A 26,825-nucleotide genomic window follows, 5' to 3' on the forward strand; every position below is an offset into this window, starting at 1 on the left:
GACTTCAATCTAAGAATTCTGATTCATATCTGGGTTTTTCTTACTTTTTACATTGATTTCACATTAAATAAAAGCCTGATCTGAACACAGGTATGTCCTGTAGACCAGATTAGATTACCGGACAGTAGATTATTTATTTAAGTAGTACAATGTTTTTTTTTTACACCAGATTATTATTTCTAATCGTGTCTAAATTTTCTAAATTGAAATATTCGACATAAAGAGTGGACGATTCGTCCTCCGAAGACGAGGACGTGACCATCTGGACAGTTTGAGCGTGGGCGAGCGCTCATGAATATTTAACAAACCCACACAGAAATAAAGAATGAAACAAACAAACAAACAACAACAACAACAACAACAGCAGCAGCAGCAGCAGCTGATGCAAATCAGAAGATCATTATCACACTTTTACATCTGCTCAGATTAACGAGCTGAAAAACTTTATCTTTATCTTTATTTATCCACTTTAATTTTGACCGTAAACCATCGTTAAAATAAACATAAACGCGGTTGTTGTACCTGTTATTACCGACTCTGGACTGTAGGTGGTGCTGTTTCTGAGACTAAAGAGTCAAAACGTCAAAAAATGTAAAATAATAAAACAAACAAACGTATATTTCATGTAAAACTAAAGTCATTTTGAATCAAAACAGTCGATGACTTCAGCCCTGAGTTTGTGCTGATGTCTGGATTAAATTAATCTGCTTAATCTTCATCTGAGCGACAGGAAAACAAACCTCGTCCTTGAACTGGTGAAAGGAAACTGAAGCAGAGCTGAGTCAGCACACACACATACACACACACACACACACACACACACACACACACACACACACACACACACACACACACACACACACACACACACACACACACACACACACACACACACACACATACACACACACATACACACACACACACACACACACACACACACACACACACACACACACACACACACACACACACACACACACACATACACACACACACACACACACACACCAGCATTTCCACTTTATAAATCAACACAATTACAAATATCTACTTCATGAATGACATCTACAAAGAACTACTGGTTGCAGTACCATAACATGTCTGCAGGTGGAGCCCCAGAGCAAAAATGGCTGGAAAACTTTTTAGATTTTTTAGATTTTTTAAAATTTTTGGTCCAAAATTTTATAAAAACGTCACACTATACTATGTCAACCAAATTTTTTTTAAATAAAATTGACCCAAAAATGTTCGTACAAAATTTTACAAAAACGTCATACTATACTATGTCGTTCCAAAATAAAAAAAATTAAAATTTGACCAAAAATGTTTGGTCCAAAATTACCAAAAAATGAGTATAGCATGTTATAGCAACCTAAGGAAGTGATTTTGATGAATACAAAGTGAGGACCGGCCAAAATGTCCTCACTTTGTTGGTTAAAAACCCTCACTGGTCCTCAGTATGCTGCAAGTACAAGAACACACACACACACACACACACACACACACACACACACACACACACGTTTTAATCTGTTAAGTTACAAAGACAGAAGAAGAAGAATCTGAGTCATGAGTTTCAGTCGAGGACGTTGTCGAGTATTAAAGACGTGAAATGATTTTGAATTGTGAGGAAACGACTTTTATTCCCGTCAGCGTTTTTCTGCATCTGCGTCGCTCAGATTATTTCACCCCGTTTTGATTCTGAAGATTACGTGTGTGTGTGTGTGTGTGTGTGTGTGTGTGTCAGGATGCAGAGGTCAGCCTGCACATGTTTGACCTTCAGAGCCTAGAGGTCACGTCACAGAACAGGAAGTTTGTCCGTTTGTCGTCCTCTGACTCAGCACACGCGTGTCCTCGTCCTCCGTCGTCCTGCCGCTAAAGCCATAAATCACAGTAAAAACGGAGTTTTTGGGCTCAAAGTCCACTTTAATGTCTCAGAGGTCAGAGGTCGCACACAGGAGAAGCCACAGATTACGTGAATCCGAAGCTTTTTAATCCAGATAAAAACCTGTGAAAATCATCTTGATGACGACCTAATAACCACATGTTGGCTTCGTTCTCTTCAGCTGTTCAGAAACCGCTGGAGTTTTTCAAATAGCACAAACTGTCGCCTATTTTAAAACTACAGATTAGGATTATCACAGATGGGAACATTTTGGAAATTAAAAAAAAAAGAAAGCCAGAGATTTAAGTCGTAATCCAGACTCTTTATCTGAATTCTGAGGGGAAAAAACAATTTAAACCTGGGATTAAAGTCAGAATATTGACTTTAATCCCAGATTTCCTGACTTTAAAAATAAAAAAGAATTCATGTTCCCCCCCCCCCCCTTGGAATTCTGACTCAAATCTGAGATTTCCTACTTTGCGATTTATGTCAGAATCTGACTTTAATCCCAGATTTCCTGACTTTTTTCTTCCCAGAGTTCTAGGATTACAATTCCATGTTTTTTCTGACTCAAATCTGAGATTTCCTACTTTTTTATTGTGTTTGATTCATGTCAGAATCGGAAGTTTTTCCGATGGCACAATCTGTTTCCTATTTTAAAACTACAGATTAGGATTAGCATTATAAGTGGAAACCTTTTAGACACAACATTTTAAAAGAGAAGCCAGAATTTTGAGATTTAAGTCATAATTCAGACTCTTTTTATCTGAATTCTGAGGGGGAAAAAAACGTATTAAATCTGGGATTAAAGTCAGAATATTGACTTTAATCCTGACTTTTTTTCTTCTCAGAGTTAAAATTTAAAAAGAATTCCTTGTTAATTTTTCCCTCTTGGAGTTCTGACTCAAATATGATATTTTCTACTTTTTTATTTTGTTTGATTTATGACAGAATCTGACTTTAATCCCAGATTTCCTGACTTGTTTCTTCCCAGAGTTCTAGGATTACAATTCCATGTTTTTTTCCCCATGGAATTCTGACTCAAATCTGAGATTTCCTACTTTTTTATTGTGTTTGATTTATGTCAGAATCGGAAGTTTTTCCGATGGCACAATCTGTTTCCTATTTTAAAACTATAGATTAGGATTAGCATTATAAGTGTAAACCCTTTAGACACAACATTTTAAAAGAAAAGCCAGAATTCTGAGATTTAAATCATAATTCAGACTCTTTTTATCTGAATTCTGAGTGGGAAAAAAAACTTATTAAATCTGGGATTTAAGTCAGAATATTGACTTTAATCCTGACTTTTTTCTTCTCAGAGTTAAAATTTAAAAAGAATTCCATGTTAATTTTTCCCTCTTGGAGTTCTGACTCAAATATGATATTTTCTACTTTTTTATTTTGTTTGATTTATGACAGAATCTGACTTTAATCCCAGATTTCCTTACTTTTTTCTTCCCAGAGTTCTATGATTACAATTCCATGATTTTTTCCCCGTGGAATTCTGACACAAATCTGAGATTTCCTACTTTTTTTTAATTTTGTTTGATTTAAATCAGAATGTGACTTTAATCCCACAATTCCCGTCTTTGTTTTTTCTTCAAATTCTAGGATTAAAGTCAAAATTAAAAATTTTTTTCCTCAATTTTGAGTTTTTCTTCGTAGATTAAATTCAGATTAAAGTCTGACTGGACTATGACGATGTCACGTCTGCTGATGATAAAGCGTTCAGGGAACTTTCTGTTTCCGCGTTGATTCGCCCGAAAACTCCAGAAATGTTTGGTGACATCACTTTTTTTTTTAATTTAATTCCCACTCAGATTATCTGTCAATCTGTAATTTCACTTCCTCTCTCTCTCTCGTCTTAAAGGTGTAAAGCGTGGAGGACGCAGACATTAAGACGATTAATTGGCAGCTCTTCCTCCGCCGCCGCCGCCGTCGCGCTCGGGTGTGAGATCTGATCTTAATTGAATGTCGCTCTCATCGCTAATCTCAGCGCTTTGAAAAACCCTTCATTTAGAAAATCCTCAGTGACAAAAGCCTCAGTGTGTAATCGTCTCCCCCCCCCACCTCCTCCTCCCCCTCCTCCTCCTCCTCCTCCTCCTCCTCCTCCTCCTCCTCCCTGGGGTCAGAAAAAGCTCCTCTTTGTTTCCTCATTTAGGTTTTGAAGAGGGAGGTCTTTCTGTTCTCCCCACGGCTAAAAGCTTGTTAAAGGGGGGGGGGGGGGGGGGGGTCACAGACGTTGTGTGTGTGTGTGTGTGTGTGTGTGTGTGTGTCTGTGTGTGTGTGTGTGTGATTCACTCGCTTAAATCAGCTGTGAGGAAACACCAGTAAATAAGTAAATAAACAATAAAACAGGCTTTAATAACGTGAGAGCGCCTTCAGTCGTAGTAGTACTAGTAGTAGTAGTAGTGGTAATAGTACTAGGAATAGTAGTGGTAGTAGTAGTAAGAGTAGTTGTAATAGTAGTAGTAGTGGTGGTAATAGTACTAGTAGTAGTAGAAGTAGTGGTAATGCCAGTAGTAGTAGTGGTGATAGTACTAGTAATGTAGTACTGGTAATAGTACTAGTAATTGTAGTGGTAGTAGTAGTAAGAGTAGTTGTAATAGCAGTAGTGGTTATAGTAGTAGTAGTAGTGGTAATAGTAGTTGTAGTAGTGGTAATAGTACTAGTAATAGTAGTAGTAGTAATAGTAATGGTTTTAGTAGTACTAATAGTACGAGTTATAGTAGTGGTAATAGTAGTAGTAATGGTAGTAGTATAATAGTAGTAGTAATGATAGTAGTACTAGTAACAGTAGTAGTAGTAGAAATAGTACTAGTAATATCATTAGTAATAGTAACAGTAGTGGTAATAGTAGTAGCAGTTATAGTGGTAGTAGTAGAAGTAGTGGTAATACCAGTAGTAGTAGTGGTAATAGTAGTAGTAGTAGTGGTGATAGTACTAGGAATGTAGTACTGGTAGTAGTACTAGTAATATTAGTAATAGTACTAGTAATAGTAGTGGTAGTAGTAGTAAGAGTAGTTGTAATAGCAGTAGTGTTTATAGTAGTAGTTGTGGTAATAGTAGTTGTAGTAGTGGTAATAGTACTAGTAATAATAGTAGTAGTAGTAGTGATAGTAATGGTTTTAGTAGTACTAATAGTACGAGTAATAGTAGTGGTAATAGTAGTAGTAATGGTAGTAGTATAATAGTAGTAGTAATGATAGTAGTACTAGTAACAATAGTAGTAGTAGTAGAAATAGTACTAGTAATATCATTAGTAATAGTAACAGTAGTGGTAGTAGTAATAATAGTAGTGGTAATAGTAGTACTAGTAATAATAGTAGTAGTAGTAGTAGAAATAGTACTAGTAATATCATTAGTAATAATAACAGTAGTGGTAATAGTAGTAGTAGTAATAGTGTGGTGGTAGTAGTAGTAGTAATAATAATAATAGTAGTAGTAATAATAGTAATAGTAGTAGTAGTAGTAGTATATTCAGTGAACTCAGTGATGCTCCTGCTGGTTAACTTGAGTAACTGTCCATAAATAGAAGCAGTAGAAGTTTAAACATCTGTCTCCAGGTGTGTGAACGTTTTGTTGTGATTCTATAAAATCATATAAAAAAACGTGTGTAATAAATAAAATAAAAAATATAAAGACAGTCTTTAATAACATGAGAGCGTCTTCACTGTTGATCAGACGAGGATTTAAAGACAAACGTCTCAGCTGCAGCTTCAGAGTCTCTCAAGTGTCGTCTCTGTAAATACTTCAGGTTTCAGTAGAGGATCAACAATGGATAAATAAGCTCTGTGTGTGTGTTGTTGTGGTGATGCAGGAAACAGTTAGTGATGAACTCTGACTCTGAATCACAGAGCGCCTCCTCTGGCCTGGAGGCTTTTTAACCACGCTGGTGTTTTAATTAAACGACCCAGACCAAGCAGAACAGACACGGGGGGACAAAATAACACAAAATAAGACGTTTTCGAAGACATCTTACTTTTATCTGTCGCATAACCATAAACGCAATGTTTGGGGGCGGAGCTTTGACAAAAGGGGGCAGGGTTTGATTTTCAAAATAAAGCTAATAGGCAAAGGGACGATTTCCTGTCACGATTTTCTTACGATTCATCGTATTATTACGATAAATGTAAGTAAAATGAACACACACACACACACACACACACACACACACACACACACACTCTTTCCTTCCTCCCTCCCCTGTAATGAAAAATAAAGCCTTAGACTGAAGTGGTTTCACGGCGTCTCCGTCCTCTGGCTCTGCTTTTCCTCAGCGACTGAACCTGGCATTCTTCTTTCTTTTTTTAAACCCCTGCTCTCCTTCTAATGACAGACTTCCTTCCTTTCTTTATTTCTTTATTTCTTTATTTCTTTTCTCTCTCCCTCCTCCGTCTCATTTTCGCTGCACTGATGCTGTTACCGCCGCCGCGGTGGTCATTTTCTTAGATTAAAGAGCAGTGGGTGAGAGACGCAGACAGGGAAACCTGTAGAGAGAGAGATGGAGGAGGAGGAGGAGGAGGAGGAGGAAGGAGGAGGAAGGAGCGAAATCTCAGAGAAGGGAGATTGAGAGATTAGGTTGAAATGTAAAGAGTGAAGCAGGAGGAGGAGGAGGAGGAGGAGTGTGAATGAGACGTGGGTTTACCTCAGGGATGGTTATTACTTTTAAATGCTCCTCTGTGACACAGTCTACCATCCTCTCCTCCATCCTCTCCTCCATCCTCTCCTCCTCCCTCCTCCACTCCTCCCTACTCTCCTCCATACCTCCCTCCTCTCCTCCCTCCTCCTCCATCCTCTCCTCCCTCTTCTCCTCCTTCCTCTCCTCCATCCTCTCCTCCTCCTCCCTTCTCCTCCATCCTCTCCTCCATCCTCTCCTCCTCCATCCTCTCCTCCATCATCTCCTCCCTCCTCTCCTCCCCCTCTCCTCTCTCCTCTCCTCCATCCTCTCCTCCCTCCTCCTCCATCCTCTCCTCAATCCTCTCCTCCATCCTCTCCTCCCTCCTCCTCCATCCTCTCCTCAATCCTCTCCTCAATCCTCTCCTACCTTCTCCTCCATCCTCTCCTCCCTCCTCTCCTCCATCCTCTCCATCCTCTCCTCCCTCCTCCTCCATCCTCTCCTCCATCCTCTCATCCATCCTCTCCTCCATCCTCTCCTCCCTCCTCCTCCATCCTCTCCTCAATCCTCTCCTCCATCCTCTCCTCCATCCTCCTCCATCCTCTCCTCCATCCTCTCCTCAATCCTCTCCTACCTTCTCCTCCATCCTCTCCTCCCTCCTCTCCTCCCTCCTCTCCATCCTCTCCTCCCTCATCCTCCATCCTCTCCTCCCTCCTCCTCCATCCTCTCATCCATCCTCTCCTCCATCCTCTCCTCCATCCTCTCCTACCTCCTTCTCCCTCCTCTCCTCCATCCTCTCATCCCTTCTCTCCTCCCTCCTCTCCATCCTCTCCTCCCTCATCCTCCATCCTCTCCCCCATCCTTTCCATCCTCCATCCTCTCCTCCCTCCTCCATCCTCTCCTCCCTCCTCTCCTCCATCCTCTCCTCCATCCTCTCCTCCCTCCTCCTCCTCCCCCACTGCGCTGCAGGAGAAAGTATGAAAAGGTTATTATGTTTCCTTTAGAAACGTCTGCTCCTTTCATCTCCAAATGGAATAACCTCTCTCTACAGTAGCTTTCTTCTTCTTCTTCTTCTTCCTCCTCACTACACCTTCATCTCTATTTCCTGTACACACCTGCTCCTCTCCTCCTTTTATTCCCTTTCCTCTCGCTTACATCATGTTAATCTCTAATCTAATCCAGTTTCCTCTGTGAGGATGTATATAAAAATGATGAAAGTTTCCACACGAGCAGAGTTCTGTTATCTTCATGTGTTCATATCTGTGAGATTTCAGAGGAAACTCATCCATTATCTTACTAATGTTACAAATATATAACCTAAAATGTTACAAAATGTTGTAATATTACACTAAAACATGTTAATAATATTATAGAAAGTTACTTCATGTCACAACATAACATAAACTTGACAAAAGTAACATGTTACCAAATGTTTCCATGTGATGAAAACCTGCACGACCAAAACAAAATGTTACTCAACAAATATTTAAATTGAGTTGTAGTGTCACAGAAATATAAAACTGTGGTACAAATGTTACAAAAACATTGTGTGACCCAAAGAAAATATTGTAATGCGACACAAATATGTTTCTAATGTTACAAAAATTACTTAAAGTTGCCAAAATGTGTAAAATTTAGTTGTAATGTCACAAAATTGGTACAAATGTTACAATAAACATGTGTGACCCCCCTAAAAAAACTGAAATGTTAGAAAACATGTAACTAATGTAACAGAAATGACTGAACGCTGGCAAAATGTGTTGCATTTTGTTGTAATGTTACAAAAAAAACGTTGCACTCTGCAATAATAAGTTACAAAAATGTTACCTAAAAACGATACGTGGCCAAAAAGTGACAAAAACATGTCAATACAACAACAATACAATAAAGTACTTGTGTTCCCATATTACACACAGACACACCATCCTCTCCTCCATCCTCTCCTCCCTCCTCTCTTCCCTCCTCTCCTCCATCCTCTCCTACCTCCTCTCCTCCATCCTCCTCTCCTCCATCCTCTCCTACCTCCTCTCCTCCATCCTCTCCATCCTCTCCTACCTCCTCTCCTCCATCCTCTCCATCCTCTCCTCCATCCTCTCCATCCTCTCCTACCTCCTCTCCTCCATCCTCTCCATCCTCTCCTCCATCCTCTCCATCCTCTCCTACCTCCTCTCCTCCATCCTCTCCATCCTCTCCTCCATCCTCTCCATCCTCTCCTCCATCCTCTCCATCCTCTCCTCCCTCCTCCTCCATCCTCTCCATCCTCTCCTACCTCCTCTCCTCCATCCTCTCCCTCCCCTCCTCCATCCTCCTCCATCCTCTCCTCCATCCTCTCCATCTTCTCCTCCCTCCTCTCCCTACTCTCCTCCATCCTCTCCTCCTCCATCCTCTATCTTCTCCTCCCTCCTCCCTCCCTCCTCCCTCCTCCGTCCTGTTACAAAAAAAACTTTGCACTCTGCATTAAAAAGTTACACAAATGTTACCTAAAAACGATACGTGGCCAAAAAGTGACAAAAACATGTCTTTAACAATACAATAAAGTACTCGTGTTCCCATATTACACACAGACACAAATGTTACTTATATTAACACATTTTAAAAAATTTATAAAAAAAAAAGCAGAAACGGAAAGGAATCTTCAATGGGAAACATGCAGATTCAACATAAATCACTAGGACTGTGTGCTGCAGTGCTATGACAGCATTTCAATGTCCCCCACGCACAATCTTAATGTAGTCGTCATGAACCTGGTCACACACCTTTAACCTGTGATTATATTGGTTTAACCCGTGTCCCCTGTGTCCTCTGTGTCCTCCTCGTCCTGCAGAAAGGCGAGGACCTGACCAGCGTGGTGTTGGAGGACGGCCGAGAGCAGCTCATGTACGAGATCCCGCTCAACGAGACGGGATCCGCAGGACTGGGCGTCAGTCTGAAGGGAAACAAGTCCAGAGAGACCGGAGAAGACCTGGGCATCTTCATCAAGTCCATCATCCACGGAGGAGCCGCGTACAAGGTGAGAACGGCACACTTCACTCTCCCTGCACCAAAAGCCCATAGAGAAAACTGTCATTTTTAACGTCACAGCGACACAGGAGTTCACAGGAAGTTGTTGATCCACTTCTGCCTCCATCACTAAATTATAACGTCTTATTTTGTTAATTCGGCATTTGAAATCCTTTGTTCAGATTAACCACAGTGACACAAAGTGACCACACGAGGCAGCAGCAGACCAGCAGCTCCTGTGTCCCCGTGAGCTAAAATCACTGATTTTCTCTATGGGGGTTTGGTGTGGGAGAGTGAGTCTATTTCAAAGTGACTCAAACTTACCAAATATAAGTCAGTTTAAGTCTACGATGTCTTGAGAACACGTTTCACGTCTTTATCTTCACTGTTAGACAGACTTTAAGAACAGGAAACTGAAGTTTGTAAACCGCTCACTCTCCCTGCACCAAAGCCCATGGAGAAAAGCAGCGATTTTAACATCACAGCAACACAAGAGTTCACAGGAAGTTGTTGATCCACTGCTGCCTCCATCACTGAATTATGACGTCTTATTTTGTTAATTCGGCATTTGAAATCCTTTGTTCAGATTAACCACAGTGACACAAAGTGACCACACGAGGCAGCAGTTAGACCAGCAGCTCCTGTGTCCCCCGTGAGCTAAAATCGCTGATTTTCTCTATAGGGTTTGGTGTGGGAGAGTGAGCTTTTTTTTATAAACTTGTTATTTTTACAATTTAATGTATAAATATATATATATATATATTTAACTCATTGATGTTTCAAACGTCTGCTAATTGATTTCCATACTCATACAAAGTGGATTAAAGGAAAAATCCGTCTAAAAGTAGCCCCCCAAAAATTTTCTATTCTCACATTTTATGTTTGTGCTAATGTGTTGTGTGTGTGCGTGTGTGTGTGTGTGCGTGCGCGCGCGTCTCATTCCTGCTATTTGAATATAAAAAGATTCCGTATCGTCTCTAAATGCCTCATTAGGCTTCGCCGCGATCAGAGCTGCTTTTTTAAAAATACATCAAACATGAGGAATGTGAAGCATCTCCAGAGACGCTCTCTCCACTCTCTCTCTTTTCACTCCGTGGAACAAAAGGCAGAATGGGCTCAACCACAATCACCATATTTTGCTCAGCAAAAGCCTTTTTTACCCCTCTTTCCTTCCCTCCCTCCGTCTCTCTGCTACTTCCTCCTCTCCCTGACATTTCCTCTTATCTCCTCTGGACTTCCATCATCATTTCCTGCCTCTCTCGGACGACCGCGACCCTTTTCCCACGTCTCGCATCAAGTCGTAGAAGTGCACGAGGGAAAGAAATATATATATATATATATATATACATCTATAAAGATCGACTTGTTTCCTCCTACTCGTCCTCCTCTCTGCTGCTCCGTGATCTGCTCAGCGTGAGGAGGACGAGGAGGACGAGTGCGGCGCTGCAGATAAACAGCTGCTCTGAGATCAGGCCGCTCGCACTCACAGAAGTCCTGTTTTCAGACGGCTGTCGGCGACGATATCGCTCCGAGTCTGCGACGACGACGGCGACGGCGACGAATGTTTTTCTGGGGCAAGATACCACATGAGAGGGGGGAAAAGGAGACGAGGGAGGGAGGGAGGGAGGAAGGGAGGGAGGGAGGGAGGAAGCGTGTTGACAGACGACAGCAGGTGAACGAGTGTGAGGAGGGAGGAGGCGATCTGAGGAGGCAATGTTGAACACAAGTGGAAAGAGGAGAAAATTGAGGAAGTGAGGATTCTCAGCAGGAACACAACACATGAGGGAATGTGTCTGTGTGTGTGTGTGTGTGTGTCCTAGTGAGGACCACAAAAAACATAAAAACACAGGTAATGAGCACATTTACGCTGCTCCCCGCAACGTTTAAAGGGTTTTTTAAGAGAGTTTAATAATGTATTTTGTCTCGGTGTCCCCACTAAGGCTGCTGTACAAGAATGTGTGTGTGTGTTTGTTATTATAGAAATCGAGGACATTTAGGCCGACCCTCACAACTTTTAAAGGGCTTTTTAAGGGTTTAGAAAATGCATTATGATTATTATTATTATTATTATAAGGCTTTTTTCAGGGTTTAATGGGTTAAATAATGCATTTTGTCTGAATGTCCCCACTAAGGCTGCTGTACAAGAATGTGTGTGGTTGTGTGTCTTTGTGAGGACTGAAAAAACATTAAAAAACACAGGAAATTATAACATTTAGGCTGGTCCTCGCAACGTTTAAAGATTTATCTAAGGGTTAAATGGGTTTAATAAGGCATTATGCCTGTGTGTCCCCACTAAGGCTGCTGTAAAAGAATGTATGTGTCTTTGTGAAGTCCAAAAAACATCTAAATTATAAAAATTGAGGACATTTAGCTTGTTCCTCACAACGTTTAAAGGGTTTTTAAGGGTTTAGAAAATGCATTATGATTATTATTATAAGTTTTTTTTTAAAAGGGTTTAGGCATTATGACTGTGTCCCCACTGAGACTGCTGAACAAGAGTGTGTGTGTCTTTGTGAGGACCAAAAAACATCAAAAACACAGGAAATGAGGACATTTGGGCTGATCCTAACACACACACACACACACACACATATGAACACATAATGAATACACATACATATATATGAACACACACACACACACACATCAAATGTGTGTTAATCTCAGCGTGTTCATGTTTCAGTGTTAATGTATTTCCTTTAAAAAATGATCACATGACAGAATCACAGATCACATGATGTTTATAATCTATAATTGAAGCTCAGACTCTTTACTGGAAATAGGTTATGATGTCAGTGTGTGTGTGTGTGTGTGTGTGTGTGTGTGTGTGTGTGTGAGTGTGTGTGAGTGAGAGTGTTGATGCTGATGAAAAGCAGCTAAATCTGTCTGATGAGACTTTGCAGCATCACAGACACACACACACACTCTGGTACAGCAGTCTTAGTGAGGACACACACAGACATCATGCATTGTCTAAACCCTTAAAACATTCTGTGTTCATGTGTGTGTGCATGTTCATACATATGTGTGTTTGTGTGTTTAATGTGTGTGTGTGTGGTCGAGTGTGTTCGTGTGTGTGTGTGTTTTTTTTAATACGTGTGTGTGTGTGTGTGTGTGTGTGTGTGTGTGTGTGTGTGTGTGTGTGTGTGTGTGTGTGCGTGTGCGTGTGCGTGTGCGTGTGTGTGTGTGTGTGTGTGTGTAGTCATTCCAGTCAGTCTTTAAGGTCAGGCCACAGACGGTGCCTTGTTAATGAGATTAGGTCAAAGGTCAACGCTGACCATAATGGACCAACACACACACACACACTTAGAAACTCTCTTTAAGTGTGTGTGTGTCTCAACATGCCTTCATCTTTATTGTCCTTTTTTTTTCATTTTATCCTTTAAATTGCATTCCTCTCTCTCTCTCTCCCCCCCTCTCTCTCTCTCTCTCTCTCTCTCTCTCTCTCTCTCTCTCTCTCTCTCTCTCTCCCCCTCCCTCTCTCTCTCTCTCTCCCCCCTCCCCCCTCTCTCTCTCTCTCTCTCTCCCCCTCCCTCTCTCTCCCTCCCTCTCTCTCTCCTTCTATTTAAAACACTTAGCAGTGATTTAGAGCCACCGAGGCTTTTCCATTAGCTTCTCTGTGTATTCATCACGACTCTTCCACTCTCCACAGATTGCTAACTCCACATTTTTCTTCTCCCCCTCCTTCCATTTTCTCTCACTTCATCACCCCCCATCCCTCCCTCTCTCTCTCTATTCTCTCTCTCCTTCATCCTGAACGTCTTATTTTAAAAGCTTTTATTTTGAAAGTTAACTTATAATCTCTCGTCCCCTCCCCCACAGGACGGGCGACTGTCCGTCAACGATCAGCTGATCGCCGTCAACGCCGAGTCGCTGTTCGGCCGCTCCAACCACGCCGCCATGGAAACGCTGCGGCGCTCCATGTCATCGGAGGGAAACGCCAGAGGAACCATTCAGCTGGTGGTGCTGCGAGCGCCCGCACAGGTACACACACACACATGCACACACACATATACATATACATGGGTTGTTGACAAAGTGAGGACCAGCATTTCCACTTTATAAAAAAACAAAATTGCAAATATCTACTTCATTAATGACGTCTACAAAGAACTATTGGTTGCAGTACCATAAAATGTCTGCAGGTGGAGCCCCAGAGCAAAAAGGGCTGGAAAGCTTATTTGATTTTTTGGTCCAAAATTTGACAAAAACGTCATATGTCGTCCAAAATTTGAAAAAAAAGTTGACCCAAAATTTGAAAAAAACTTTGACATTTTTTTGTCAAATTTTGGGTCAATTTTTTTTCAAATTCAAATAATAGGTCGTCCAAAATTTATGAAAAAATTTTTTACCCAAAATTTTTGGTCCAAAATTTGACAAAAACATCATACTAAACTATGTCGTCCAAAATTAGAAAAAAAAATTTGAGCCAAAAATGTCGGTCCAAAATTTGACAAAAAAAAATTTGTCCCAAAATTTGAAAAAAAAATTGACCCAAATTTTGAATTTTTTTTAAAAAAAATTTGAAATGTTGTTTTCAAATTTTGGATGACATGGTATAGAATGACGCTTTTTGGACCAAAATTTGAAAAAAATTCTAAATGTTTTTGTCAAATTTTGGGTCAAATTTTTTTTCAAATTCAAATGATAGGATGTCCAAAATTAAAAAAAAAAAAAATTGACACAATTTTTGGTCCAAAATTTGACAAAAAAAAATCATAATTTACCATGTCGTCCAAAAGTTGAAAAAAATGTTGAACAAAAATTTTTTGTCCAACATTTTGGACAAAAAAGTCATACTATAGTATGTCGTCGAAATTATTATTATTATTATTTTTTTTAATTAAATTGAGGATAGCATGTTTAGGAAGTGATTTCAATGAAAACAAAGTGAGGACCGGCCAAAATGTCCTCACTTCGTAAAAATGACCTCACTTTGTTGGTTAAAAACCCTCACTGGTCCTCAGTATGCCACTAGTACAAGAACACACACACACACACACACACACGCCGCTGTGTTGTTTCACACGTATAAATAAAGCTTTTGATTATTTGAAAGACGATATAAACGTGACACATTTAGGTCACGGAAAGAAGAAGAGCTTCATTTGGGAACGTCACGGAAAACTGAGGAAAATATCCTCCTTTTTTAATTATTATCAGAAAAAAACATGATCTGAAAAGCCTAAAAACACAAACTGATGAGAATAAAAGAATATATAGGTCATATTTTGGCTAAATCTTCACATTTAAGAAGCTTATTTCCCGCCTTTCGACACATAAAGTCATTCATCGAGTGTCTCTTCTCGGCTGTGATCGTTTCAGACACATTTGGATAAAAAAATAATGAAATAAATCCGTGTGAAAGCTTGTTTTGAAACGGTCTGTGTCCAAAAAAAAGGTGTAAAAAGTGACTGTTAGTATTATTATTATTATTATTATTATTATTATTACCACTCACTGTATTGAAAATGTGGGAAAAATTGATTTTAGAAACTTAACACTTAAACCTCGTCTAATAAAATCTACATCTTTTTAAGTCTTAAGAATAAATTTGTTGCACTTTCTGAGTGGAAACAGAAGTTTGTAAACCACTCACTCTCCCACACCAAACCCCATAGAGAAAATCAGTGATTTTAGCTCACAGGGACACAGGAGCTGCTTGTCCGCTGCTGCCTCTTGTGGTCACTTTGTGTCACTGAGGTTAATCCAAATGTGGGTTTTTAAAAGCCGAATTGACAAAATAAGACATTTGAACTTTGTGATGGCGGCAGCAGTGGATCAACGACTTCCTGTGAACTCCTGTGTTGCTGTGATGTTAAAATCGCTAGTTTTCTCTATGGGGTTTGGTGCAGGGAGAGTGAGCGGTTTAAAAAGTGACACAAACTTCAGGTTCCAGGCGCAAAAACGTTGTCTTGTGGTGACGGAAACAGCAGAAAACATTGCTCTTAAGATGTCAGGAAATTAATCAGGTGTAGATTTTACTCAAATATAGTTGTGTTTTTTTACCTTAAATGTGTTTTATTTCTGTCCACAGAGGGGCAGCGGTGTCCCCACGTCAAACACGGCGACGGACGCCCATCAATCCAACTCCCACGGCGGCTTCAGCAATCAGGTACGAGTGAGCGACGCCTCCCAGGAGCCGCCGCCTCCTCCTCCTCCTCCACGTAGCTCCTCCTCCTCCTCCTCATACAGGTTTCACCACAGTGATGATGATGATGATGATGATGATGATGATGATGATGGAGGGAGGCGGTGCAGGCCGAGTACGGCGTACCGCTTTGGGTTCACGCCGCGCAGTTTAAACGCCCGCACGGAAGACCGCGACCGCACGTACGCGCGCAACATCAGAGCCATGGCGGGGCAGATGTACGGCGACGCCCCGCCCCCTTGCGCCAGGACACACCAGCTCAGGCTCTCCGGTGAACTTTGACCTCTAGTAAACAAAAATTCAAAAATAACAATCTTTAAAAACACTTAAAAACAAACTGAAATCACTTACCTCAGGTTATTTATATGCTTAAAAGCAGCCATTTTTCTTTTATGTGTCGCATAACCTTAAACTCAATGTTTGGGGGCGGAGCTTTGACAAAAAGGGGGCAGGGTTTCATTTTCAAAATAAAGCTAATAGGCAAGGGACTATTTCCCGTCACGATTTTCTTACGATTCATCGCATTATTACGATAAATGAAGTTTTGCGTAAACACAAACTCTCCCAACACCAAACCCCATAGAGAAAACTTTAGCGTTTTTAGCTCACCGGGACACAGCATCTGCTGGTCCGCTGCTGCCTCGTGTGGCCACTTTGCGTCACTGAGGTCAATCGGAACAAAAGTTTTCAAAAGCCGAATTGACAAAATAAGACATTTGAACTCGGCGATGGAGGCAGCAGCGGATCAACATCTCCCGTGTGCTGTTGTGTCGCCGTACGCTAAAATCGCTGATTTTCTCAATGGGGTTTGGTGCGGGAGGGAAAAAGCGCTTTCCGTCAGGATTTCCTTGCGATTCGTCGCATTATTGCGATAAATGTAAGTAATTATGCTGTCGGAATGTTTTCTAAAAGCCACGGAAATAAGATTTTGATAAGAAAAAATATTTTTTTTTATCAATTTTGAGGTGTTTGTTAGTTTCTCCATGTGTAATATTAACGATTTTATTGCGATTCGTGACAATTTGCCCCATTTGTGATGATAAAGCCAATAATAGACAAAGATAATTTAATTAAAAAGGCTCAGACCTGCGTTATATCCTCTATAAAATGATAAAGAAAGAGTCATTTTGGTGTTTTTCAGCCTCTCTGATGAAGCGGAAACACACGAACGCGACGGAACGCTTTTCTCATTGCGTCGCGGTGAACTTTGAGCTTCTTTATTAAACTTTCCTCTGCGTACAATCTCCTCTCTGTCACGTTCACTTTCACTCACGTAATCTGATTAAAACCAAACCACTGCTTCTTTTTCTGCTTTTCTACACACTGTAAAAAAGGCTGTTTCTGTCCTGTTTTTGTCTCTTTGGTGCAACGACGTCTTTTCGGTTTCCTTTTATTATTATTATTATTATATTTCTCTTCAGAAACGACCGTGTGTTGCTTTCCTTGCCTGTTTCTCCTCATGTTGAATAAAGCTCACGTCGAATCTCCTGCATGCTTCGTTTTCTCTTCACTCCTGTTTTTTATTAAACTTTATAAAAACTCTATCCCTGTTTTCCCTCAGAGTCTCTTTTTTTTCTTTCTCTGCCTTTTTCTTCCACCCTTTGCTTCTCACCTGCAGCAGACGCCGGGATACGTTTCTTTAATTTAATTACAAAACTGAAGATTTTGTCTCCGGGAAACATTTTTAATCACATCACGGTTCATCACCTGAGAAAAAATTGTATATATGGCAGCAGAAACACAAGAAAAACACATTTTAGACACTTAAAAAACAGACTCAACACATTAATTATACACCTGCTTGAGTCTACAATGTCTTAAAAATATGTTTATGACTTTATTTCACACTTTAACAAACTTTACCAAGTGAAATAATAAAGTTTGTATAACACAAACTCTCCTCCACCAAACCCCATTGAAATAACATGCGTTTTTAGCTCACGGTAACACAGGAGCTGCTGGTCTACTGCTGCCTCGTGTGGTCACTTTGTGTCACTGAGGTCACAAAAACTAAACAATCCTTTAATCAGTGTGTTTAAAATGATAATTTAAATAAAAAAATGTATAAATCTTGGTATTAAAACTTAAATATCTGACATATTTATTATATTATGGACCCAAAAGCACGAACAAACGAGCTAATTAATTAAACGGCACATATAATGACGGACAGTCGTCTCTTTAATTAACTTAATTTTGTGGTTTTAAGTCACTAATATCTTTAAAAATATGTTTATTACTTTATTTTGCACTTTAACAAACTTTACCAAGTGGAAAATAATCTCCCGCACCAAACCCCATTGAAAAAACATGCGTTTTTAGCTCACTGGGACACAGGAGCTGCTGGTCTACTGCTGCCTCGTGTGGTCACATTGTGTCACTGAGGTCAATCCGAACGAAGGATTTCAAACGCCGAATTGAGCCGAATTGACAAAATAAGACATTTGAACTCACTAAATGTGTCGGCAGTGGATTAACAAACTCCTGCGTCGCTCTGAGCTAAAATCGCCGATTTTCTCAATGGAGTTTGGTGTGGGAGAACAAGTGCTTTACAAAGTGACACAAAAACTAAACAATCCTTTAATCCGTGTGTTTAAAATGATCATTTAAATAAAAAATAAAAGCAAGAAAGACTTTCATGTGTAACAAAAACAACAGGGGTCTAAGGACGGAACCCTGCGGAACGCCTCAATATAGAATTTTACTTATTTATAGACATTAAACTCTTCTCTATTCAATCAACGAATCATATCATGTTTGTTATGTCACAGTGAAGTCATCATCGTCCAAAGCCTTTCATCGGTGAAGTGTTATTATTGGCCGGATTGACGTCGGGATAGATACGATGTGATTTGTGTCACACGTCTGTATGTAATTGAGGCTGAGGATGATTGACAGCTGGTGACATATAGAAATTATGCGCTAACGACGCCTCGGGGACGCGACGCGCGCTCCTTCAAAGCCGCGACTCCGCCTCTCGTTATCCGAACGCTGGGTTTTATGATTTAATCTTGAGTATATAAAGAAGAAGAAGGTGTCTTTCATCTTCATGACTGTTTGCACTCATGAAGAAGTGTTTATTTATTTATTTATTTAAAATAATAATGTTGTATAATCTGGTTCCAAGATCTGGAAGCAGAAGAAAAAAGAGCAGGATTGAATCGTCTCGTCTCTGAAGCTGAAGTGTGTTTGTGTTTGGGTTTAGTGTAAATGTGACGTTTTTTAAGCCTAAACGTCAACAAACTCTTTATTATACGTCACTATCTTTAACGTCTGAGTCACATTTTCACTTGTTTTGTCCAAAAAATGCTGAACATGTTGATTACAAATGTGCATGAACACATATTATGTTAAATGATTACAATACAAATGTAGTAAAAAAAAAAAATATATCAAGAAATAAACTTAAAACAGTCAAGAAGTAAGGGAAAACAAAGAGGTGTTAAGGGGAAAAAACTAATAAGTCAAAGACAGGGGAAAAAAAACACTTAACTAATGAGGAAAAAAATATCAAAATATAAGGTAAAAATACAAAAAACACTTAATTAATAAAGCAAAAAAAACACTTAACTACTAAGGTAAAAACACGTAACTACTAAGGTACAAAAACACTTAACTACTAAGGTAAAAGAAAAAAACACTTAACTAATGAGGTAAAAACACTTAATTAATAAAGTAAAAAAAAAAACACTTGACTACTAAGGTAAAAAAAACACTTAACTAATAAAGTAAAAAAAACACTTAACGACTAAGGTATAAAAAACACTTAAGGTAATAACACTTAACTACTAAGATAAAAAACACTTATAATAAAGTAAAAAACCACTTAACTAACAAAGTAAAAAACACACACACAACCGCTAAGGTAAAAAAAAAACACTTAATTAATAAGGTAAAAAAAACACTTAATTAATAAGGTAAAAACACTAAACCACTAAGGTAAAAAAAAAAACTTAAACACTAAGGTAAAAACACTTAACTACTAAGGTAAAGAAAAAAGAAACACTTAACTAATAAAGTAAAAAATAAACACTTCACTACTAAGGTAAAAACACGTAACTACTAAGGTACAAAAAACAGTTAACGACTAAGGAAAACAAATAACACTTAATTAATAAGGTAAAAACACTTAACTTCCCAGGTAAAAAACACGTAATTAATAAAGCAAAAAAAACACTTAACTACTAAGGTAAAAACACGTAACTACTAAGGTACAAAAACACTTAACGATTAAGGTAAAAGAAAAAACCACTTAACTAATGAGGTAAAAACACTTAACTTCTCAGGTAAAAAACACTTAATTAATAAAGTAAAAAAAAAAAACACTTGACTACTATGGTAAAAAAAAACACTTAACTAATAAAGTAAAAAAAACACTTAACGACTAAGGTACAAAAAACACTTCAGGTAATAACACTTAACTACTAAGGTAAAAAACACTTTAATAAAGTAAAAAACACACAAAACCACTAAGGTAAAACAAAAAAAAACACTTAATTAATAAGGTAAAAACACTTAACTTTCCAGGTAAAAAAAACTTAATTAATAAAGCAAAAAAACACTTAACTACTAAGGTAAAAACACGTAACTACTAAGGTACAAAAACACTTAACGATTAAGGTAAAAGAAAAACCCACTTAACTAATGAGGTAAAAACACTTAACTTCTCAGGTAAAAAACACTTAATTAATAAAGTAAAAAAAAAAAAACACTTGACTACTATGGTAAAAAAAAACACTTAACTAATAAAGTAAAAAAAAACACTTAACGACTAAGGTACAAAAAACACTTCAGGTAATAACACTTAACTACTAAGGTAAAAAACACTTTAATAAAGTAAAAAACACACAAAACCACTAAGGTAAAAAAAAAAATAACACTTAATTAATAAGGTAAAAACACTTAACTTTCCAGGTAAAAAAAACTTAAGTAATAAAGCAAAAAAACACTTAACTACTAAGGTAAAAACACGTAACTACTAAGGTACAAAAACACTTAATGATTAAGGTAAAAGAAAAAAACACTTAACGAATAAGGTAAAAACACTTAACTTCTCAGGTAAAAAACACTTAATTAATAAAGCAAAAAAAACACTTAACTACTAAGGTAAAAACATGTAACTACTAAGGTACAAAAACACTTAACGATTAACGTAAAGAAAAAAACACTTAACTAAAAAGGTTAAAAACACTTAACTTCTCAGGTAAAAAACATTTAATTAATAAAGTAAAAAACAAAAATACTTGACTACTAAATAATATAGAATTAAGTAAGAAAGTCTTTCATGTGTAAGAAAAACAACAGGGGTCTAAGGACGGAACCCTGGGGAACGCCTTAATATAGATTTTGACCTATTTTTAGGATCCGCTAGAATCCGCCGCTCTGGATTTGACGTCAGGACGGATGTGATGTGATGTGATTTGTGTCGACGAGCTCTCGTACAGTAAATGAGTCGGCGCTCTCCTCCCGTTTCCACGGTTACGGCTTCTTTCCCAACCTCGTCGGTCACTGTGATCGAGGAAGAAATGAGGGTTTAATCATCGCCTCCAACGGATCATGACTTATTTATTCATGTGCTTGTTTATTGTCAGTCTGCTGTGAGATAAACAAATTAAAGGCAAATGATAAAAAAAGGAATAAGTTTAAATGGATGTTTAATACGTAGAATTAATCACTTTGATCTCGTGTGTGTGTGCGTGTGTGTGTGTGTGTTTGTGTGTGTGTGCGTGCGTGTGTGTGTGTGTGTGTGTGTGTCGACAGGAGAGGAAACCTCACGACGTTTATCAGAAAACGCAGAGAGTTGTGAACTCGGACAACAATTATCCACAGAGCAACGAGAGAGGTGAGGTCACAGAGGTCACACACACACACACACACACACACATTCTTGTACTTGCTGCATACTGAGGACCAGCATTTCCACTTAATAAATCAACACAATTACAAATATCTACTTCATGAATGACATCTATATAGAACTACTGGTTGCAGTACCATAACATGTCTGCAGGTGGAGCCCCAGAGCAAAACGGGCTGGAAAACTGTTTTGATTTAAAATATTTGGTCCAAAATTTTACAAAAACATCAAAGTTATACTATGTCAACCAAAATGTAAAAAAAATTTTTTTGCAAAATTTGACAGAAACTTCATTCAATACTATGTCGTCCAAAATTTGAAAAAATCTTTGACAAAAAAAATTTGGTCCAAAATTTGACAAAAAAAATTTGGTCCAAAATTTGACAAAAAAAAATTTGGTCCAAATTTTGACAAAAAAAAATTTGGTCCAAAATTTGACAAAAAAAAATTGGCCCAAAATTGGACAGAAAAAATGACTCCAAAATTTGACAAAAAAATTGACCCAAAATTTTTGGTCCAAAATTTGATTTTTTTTATTTGACAAATTGAATATAGCGTGTTTACAACCTAAGGAAGTGATTTCAATGAAAACAAAGTGAGGACCGGCCAAAATGTCCTCACTTTGTTGGTTAAAAACCCTCACTGGTCCTCAGTATGCCGCAAGTACAAGAACACACACACACACGCTGAGATTTCACATTCAGATCATTCTCATAACTTATCTCGTCTTCCTTGTATTTCTTTATTCTTGTCTTTTATTATTTATTTCTTTAAGTGTTTCAGTTCCGTCTGTAACTAAAGTGTCGTCTTTATTATCTTCGTCTTCATCTCGTCTTTCACGGCCGACACAGAGAAAAAGAAAAGAAAAGAAAAGAAACCATTAGCTGTGTTTTTCCTTTCATGTTCACAAAGAACAAAGACTTGACCTTGGAGTCATTTTACGCCGGTGAAGCGGCGTCTTTGTGCAGCTCATTAGCATATTAGCAAGCGAGCGAGCTGCTGTTGTTGTGTTAAAGAAGAAGAAGAAAGAGCAGGATTGAATCGTCTCGTCTCTGAAGCTGAAACTGAAGCTGAAGTGTGTTTGTGTTTGTGTTTGAGTTTTGTGTAAATGTGACGTTTTTAAGCCTAAACGTCAACAAACTCTTTATTATACGTCACTATCTTTAACGTCTGAGTCACATTTTCTCTTGTTTTGTCCATAAAATGCTGAACATGTTGATTACAAATGTGCATAAACACATATGTTAAGTGATTACAATACAAATGTAGTTAAAAAAAAAAATATATATATATGTATATATATCAAGAAATAAACTTAAATCTGTCAAGAAGTAAGGGAGAAACAAAGAGGCGTTAAGGGAAAAAAATAAATAAGTTAAACTTGTGGGGAAAAAAACACTTAACTAATGAGGTAAAAAAATAGCAAAATCTAAGGTAAAAAATACTGAACTACTAAGGTAAAAAAAACACTTAACTACTAAGGTATAAAACACTTAACTACTAAGGTATAAAACACTTAACTACTAAGGTAAAAAAACACTTCACTACTAAGGTAAAAAAAACACTTAACTACTAAGGTATAAAAACACTTAACTACTAAGGTATAAAACACTTAACTAATAAGGTATAAAACACTTAACTACTAAGGTAAAACACTTTGCTAAGGTAAAAAAACACTTAACTACTAAGGTATAAAACACTTAACTACTGAGGTAAAAAACAACTAATAAGGTAAAAAAAAAACACTTAACAAATGAGGTAAACACACTTAAGTACTGAGGTAAAAAAACACTTAAGGAATTAGGTAAAACACTCAACTAATAAGGTAAAACACTTAACTACTAAGGTAAACAAACACTTAACTTAAGATAAAAACACTTAAATAATGAGGTAAAAAACACTTAACTACTAAGGTAAACAAACACTTAACTTAAGATAAAAACACTTAACTAATAAGGTAAAACACTTAACTACTAAGGTAAACAAACACTTAACTACGTAAAAACACTTAACTACTAAGGTAAACAAACACTTAACTTAAGGTAAAAACACTTAACTATTAAGGTAAACAAACACTTAACATACAACGTAAAAAAAACACTTAACTACTAAGGTAAACAAACACTTAACTAACAATGTAAAAAAAACCACTTAACTACTAAGGTAAAAAAAACACTTAACTACTAAGGTAAACAAAAACACTTAACCACTGCGTTGTGTGTCCTCAGCTCCGTATCCCGCGGCGACCGCTAACGGCAGCTACGGTCACTACGGTCACTACGACGACGAGGACGAGGACGAGACGCTGAGTTTCCCTCCGCCTCCTTCTCCAGGGACTGTGGAGGAAATGAACAGAGAGTCGTCGGCCACGCCCCCTCATCATCGCAGGTAACCCCTTACCATCCCATAATACACACACACACACACACAGAGTTATTATCATGTAATGGCTCTTAATTAGTTCTGGTGTGTGTTGTGAGATAAATACGAGTCATTACGCTGAATTACAACACACTACGCATTATTTACACAAAAGGAGCCTAATTGCCGCAGCCTATATTTCGCGTTATCCGTCGGTAACCGTGGCGACAGAGTTTGAGCTTCCTGCTGCTCCGTCTGTGTGGGAAACCAGGGTTTTATACAAGATTTAACCGGAAATATTTTATTATTTTTGCGTTTTATTTGGAGTCGGAAATCGGAATATCCGATTTCATGCCTAGGAAATAATCACTCACTCTCCCTGCACCAAACCCCATAGAGAAAACCACTGATTTTAACATTACAGCACATTACACCTCACAGGAGTTGTCGATCCACTGCTGCCTCCATCGCCGGGTTCAGACGTGATATTTGTTCAATTCGGCTTTAGAAAATCTGCGTTCAGATTAACCCCAGTGACACAAAGTGACCACACGAGGCAGCAGTTAGACCAGCAGCCGCTGTGTCCGTGTGAGCTAAAATCGCCGTTTTTCTCTATGGGGTTTGGTGCAGGGAGAGCGAGCGGTTTGAAAGCTGTCTAAAGCGGTAAAGTAAAAAGTTAAATAACATCCTAAATCATCTAAAAAATCCTCCTCCTCCTCCTCCTCCGTGTTTTTAGAGAAAATATCTTGTGATTTTGTTTAAAAAGAAGGTGAATCGGAGCCAACGTGTGCGACGACGTTGAACTGCGTGCGTTTTGTTATCGTCATGTGGTCGCGGTTAAAAAAAAAAAAACCCGGCAGAGCTGCGGTCGTTTCCCCTGCGAGTTTTTAGCCAGAAACAGAAGATTCCATTGTTCTGCTCAAATCGCTCCATCTGGAACGAGAGGAAATCCGACGATCTGTTCCGTTGTGTGTTGTATTTGTGTCGTGTGTGAATTTAAATTTAATTTACTCGCGACTCATTCGTGTGACGCAACCGAGCGGAGATGCGAGAAAACGTTTACTCTCACTGTTTGTGGGACAAACTGTTTAGGATAGAGCGGATAAATGAGTTAAATAGATCTTACGTTGACCGTGTTTGTGCCTGTTTGTAAATCGCTCACTCTCCCTGCACCAAAGCCCATAGAGAAAACCACTGATTTTAACATCACAGGGACACAGGAGTTCACAGGAGTTGTTGATCCACTTCTGCCTCCATCACTGAGTTCAAATGTGTTATTTTGTCAATTCGGCTTTTAAAAACATTCGTCCAGATTAACCACAGTGACACAAAGTGACCACACGAGGCAGCAGTTAGACCAGCAGCTCCTGTGTCCCTGTGAGCTAAAATCAGTGATTTTCTCTATGGGGTTTGGTGTGAGGGAGTTTTTCATCGAATCAAGTCAGCTTCAGTCAAATGAGGTAAAAAACACTTAACTAATAACGTAAAAACAGTAAACACTTAACGACTAAGGTAAAAACACTTAACTAGTAAAAAACACTTAACGATTAAGGTAAAAACACTTAACTAGTAAAAAACACTTAACTAATAACGTAAAAACAGTAAACACTTAACGACTAAGGTAAAAACACTTAACTAGTAAAAAACACTTAACTAATAACGTAAAAACAGTAAACACTTAACGACTAAGGTAAAAACACTTAACTAGTAAAAAACACTTAACTAATAACGTAAAAACACTTAACTAGTAAAAAACACTTAACTAATAACGTAAAAACAGTAAACACTTAACGACTAAGGTAAAAACACTTAACTAGTAAAAACACTTAACTAATAACGTAAAAACAGTAAACACTTAACGATTAAGGTAAAAACACTTAACTAGTAAAAAACACTTAACTAATAACGTAAAAACAGTAAACACTTAACGACTAAGGTAAAAACACTTAACTAGTAAAAAACACTTAACTAATAACGTAAAAACAGTAAACACTTAACGACTAAGGTAAAAACACTTAACTAGTAAAAAACACTTAACTAATAACGTAAAAACAGTAAACACTTAACGACTAAGGTAAAAACACTTAACTAGTAAAAAACACTTAACTAATAACGTAAAAACAGTAAACACTTAACGACAAAGGTAAAAACACTTAACTAGTAAAAACACTTAACTAATAACGTAAAAACAGTAAACACTAAACGACTAAGGTAAAAACACTTAACTAGTAAATCCACTTAACTAATAACGTAAAAACAGTAAACACTTAACGACTAAGGTAAAAACACTTAACTAGTAAAAAACACTTAACTAATAACGTAAAAACAGTAAACACTTAACGACTAAGGTAAAAACACTTAACTAGTAAAAAACACTTAACGATTAAGGTAAAAACACTTAACTAGTAAAAAACACTTAACTAATAACGTAAAAACAGTAAACACTTAACGACTAAGGTAAAAACACTTAACTAGTAAAAACACTTAACTAATAACGTAAAAACAGTAAACACTTAACGATTAAGGTAAAAACACTTAACTAGTAAAAAACACTTAACTAATAACGTAAAAACAGTAAACACTTAACGACTAAGGTAAAAACACTTAACTAGTAAAAAACACTTAACTAATAACGTAAAAACAGTAAACACTTAACGACTAAGGTAAAAACACTTAACTAGTAAAAAACACTTAACTAATAACGTAAAAACAGTAAACACTTAACGACTAAGGTAAAAACACTTAACTAGTAAAAAACACTTAACTAATAACGTAAAAACAGTAAACACTTAACGACAAAGGTAAAAACACTTAACTAGTAAAAACACTTAACTAATAACGTAAAAACAGTAAACACTAAACGACTAAGGTAAAAACACTTAACTAGTAAATCCACTTAACTAATAACGTAAAAACAGTAAACACTTAACGACTAAGGTAAAAACAC

The 26,825-nt window shown here is 37.9% G+C and overlaps 1 protein-coding gene across 1 annotated transcript in view; it reads left to right on the top strand.

The window, feature by feature from the left end:
• The window catches only part of pard3ba (par-3 family cell polarity regulator beta a), a gene marked incomplete at both ends in the record, with an annotated part of 184,277 nt that overhangs the window by 70,209 nt on the left and 87,243 nt on the right, over nucleotides 1–26,825 (top strand). The window contains 5 exons of the mRNA XM_083908728.1: nucleotides 9,334–9,519; nucleotides 13,332–13,493; nucleotides 15,547–15,624; nucleotides 21,421–21,502; nucleotides 23,746–23,905. Coding sequence (XP_083764854.1) covers nucleotides 9,334–9,519; nucleotides 13,332–13,493; nucleotides 15,547–15,624; nucleotides 21,421–21,502; nucleotides 23,746–23,905 — 668 coding nt within the window. The remainder of the gene's footprint in view (nucleotides 1–9,333; nucleotides 9,520–13,331; nucleotides 13,494–15,546; nucleotides 15,625–21,420; nucleotides 21,503–23,745; nucleotides 23,906–26,825) is intronic.

Source organism: Microchirus variegatus, assembly GCF_963457635.1.
Source record: "Microchirus variegatus genome assembly, chromosome: 22".
NCBI classification, from domain to species: Eukaryota; Metazoa; Chordata; class Actinopteri; order Pleuronectiformes; family Soleidae; genus Microchirus; species Microchirus variegatus.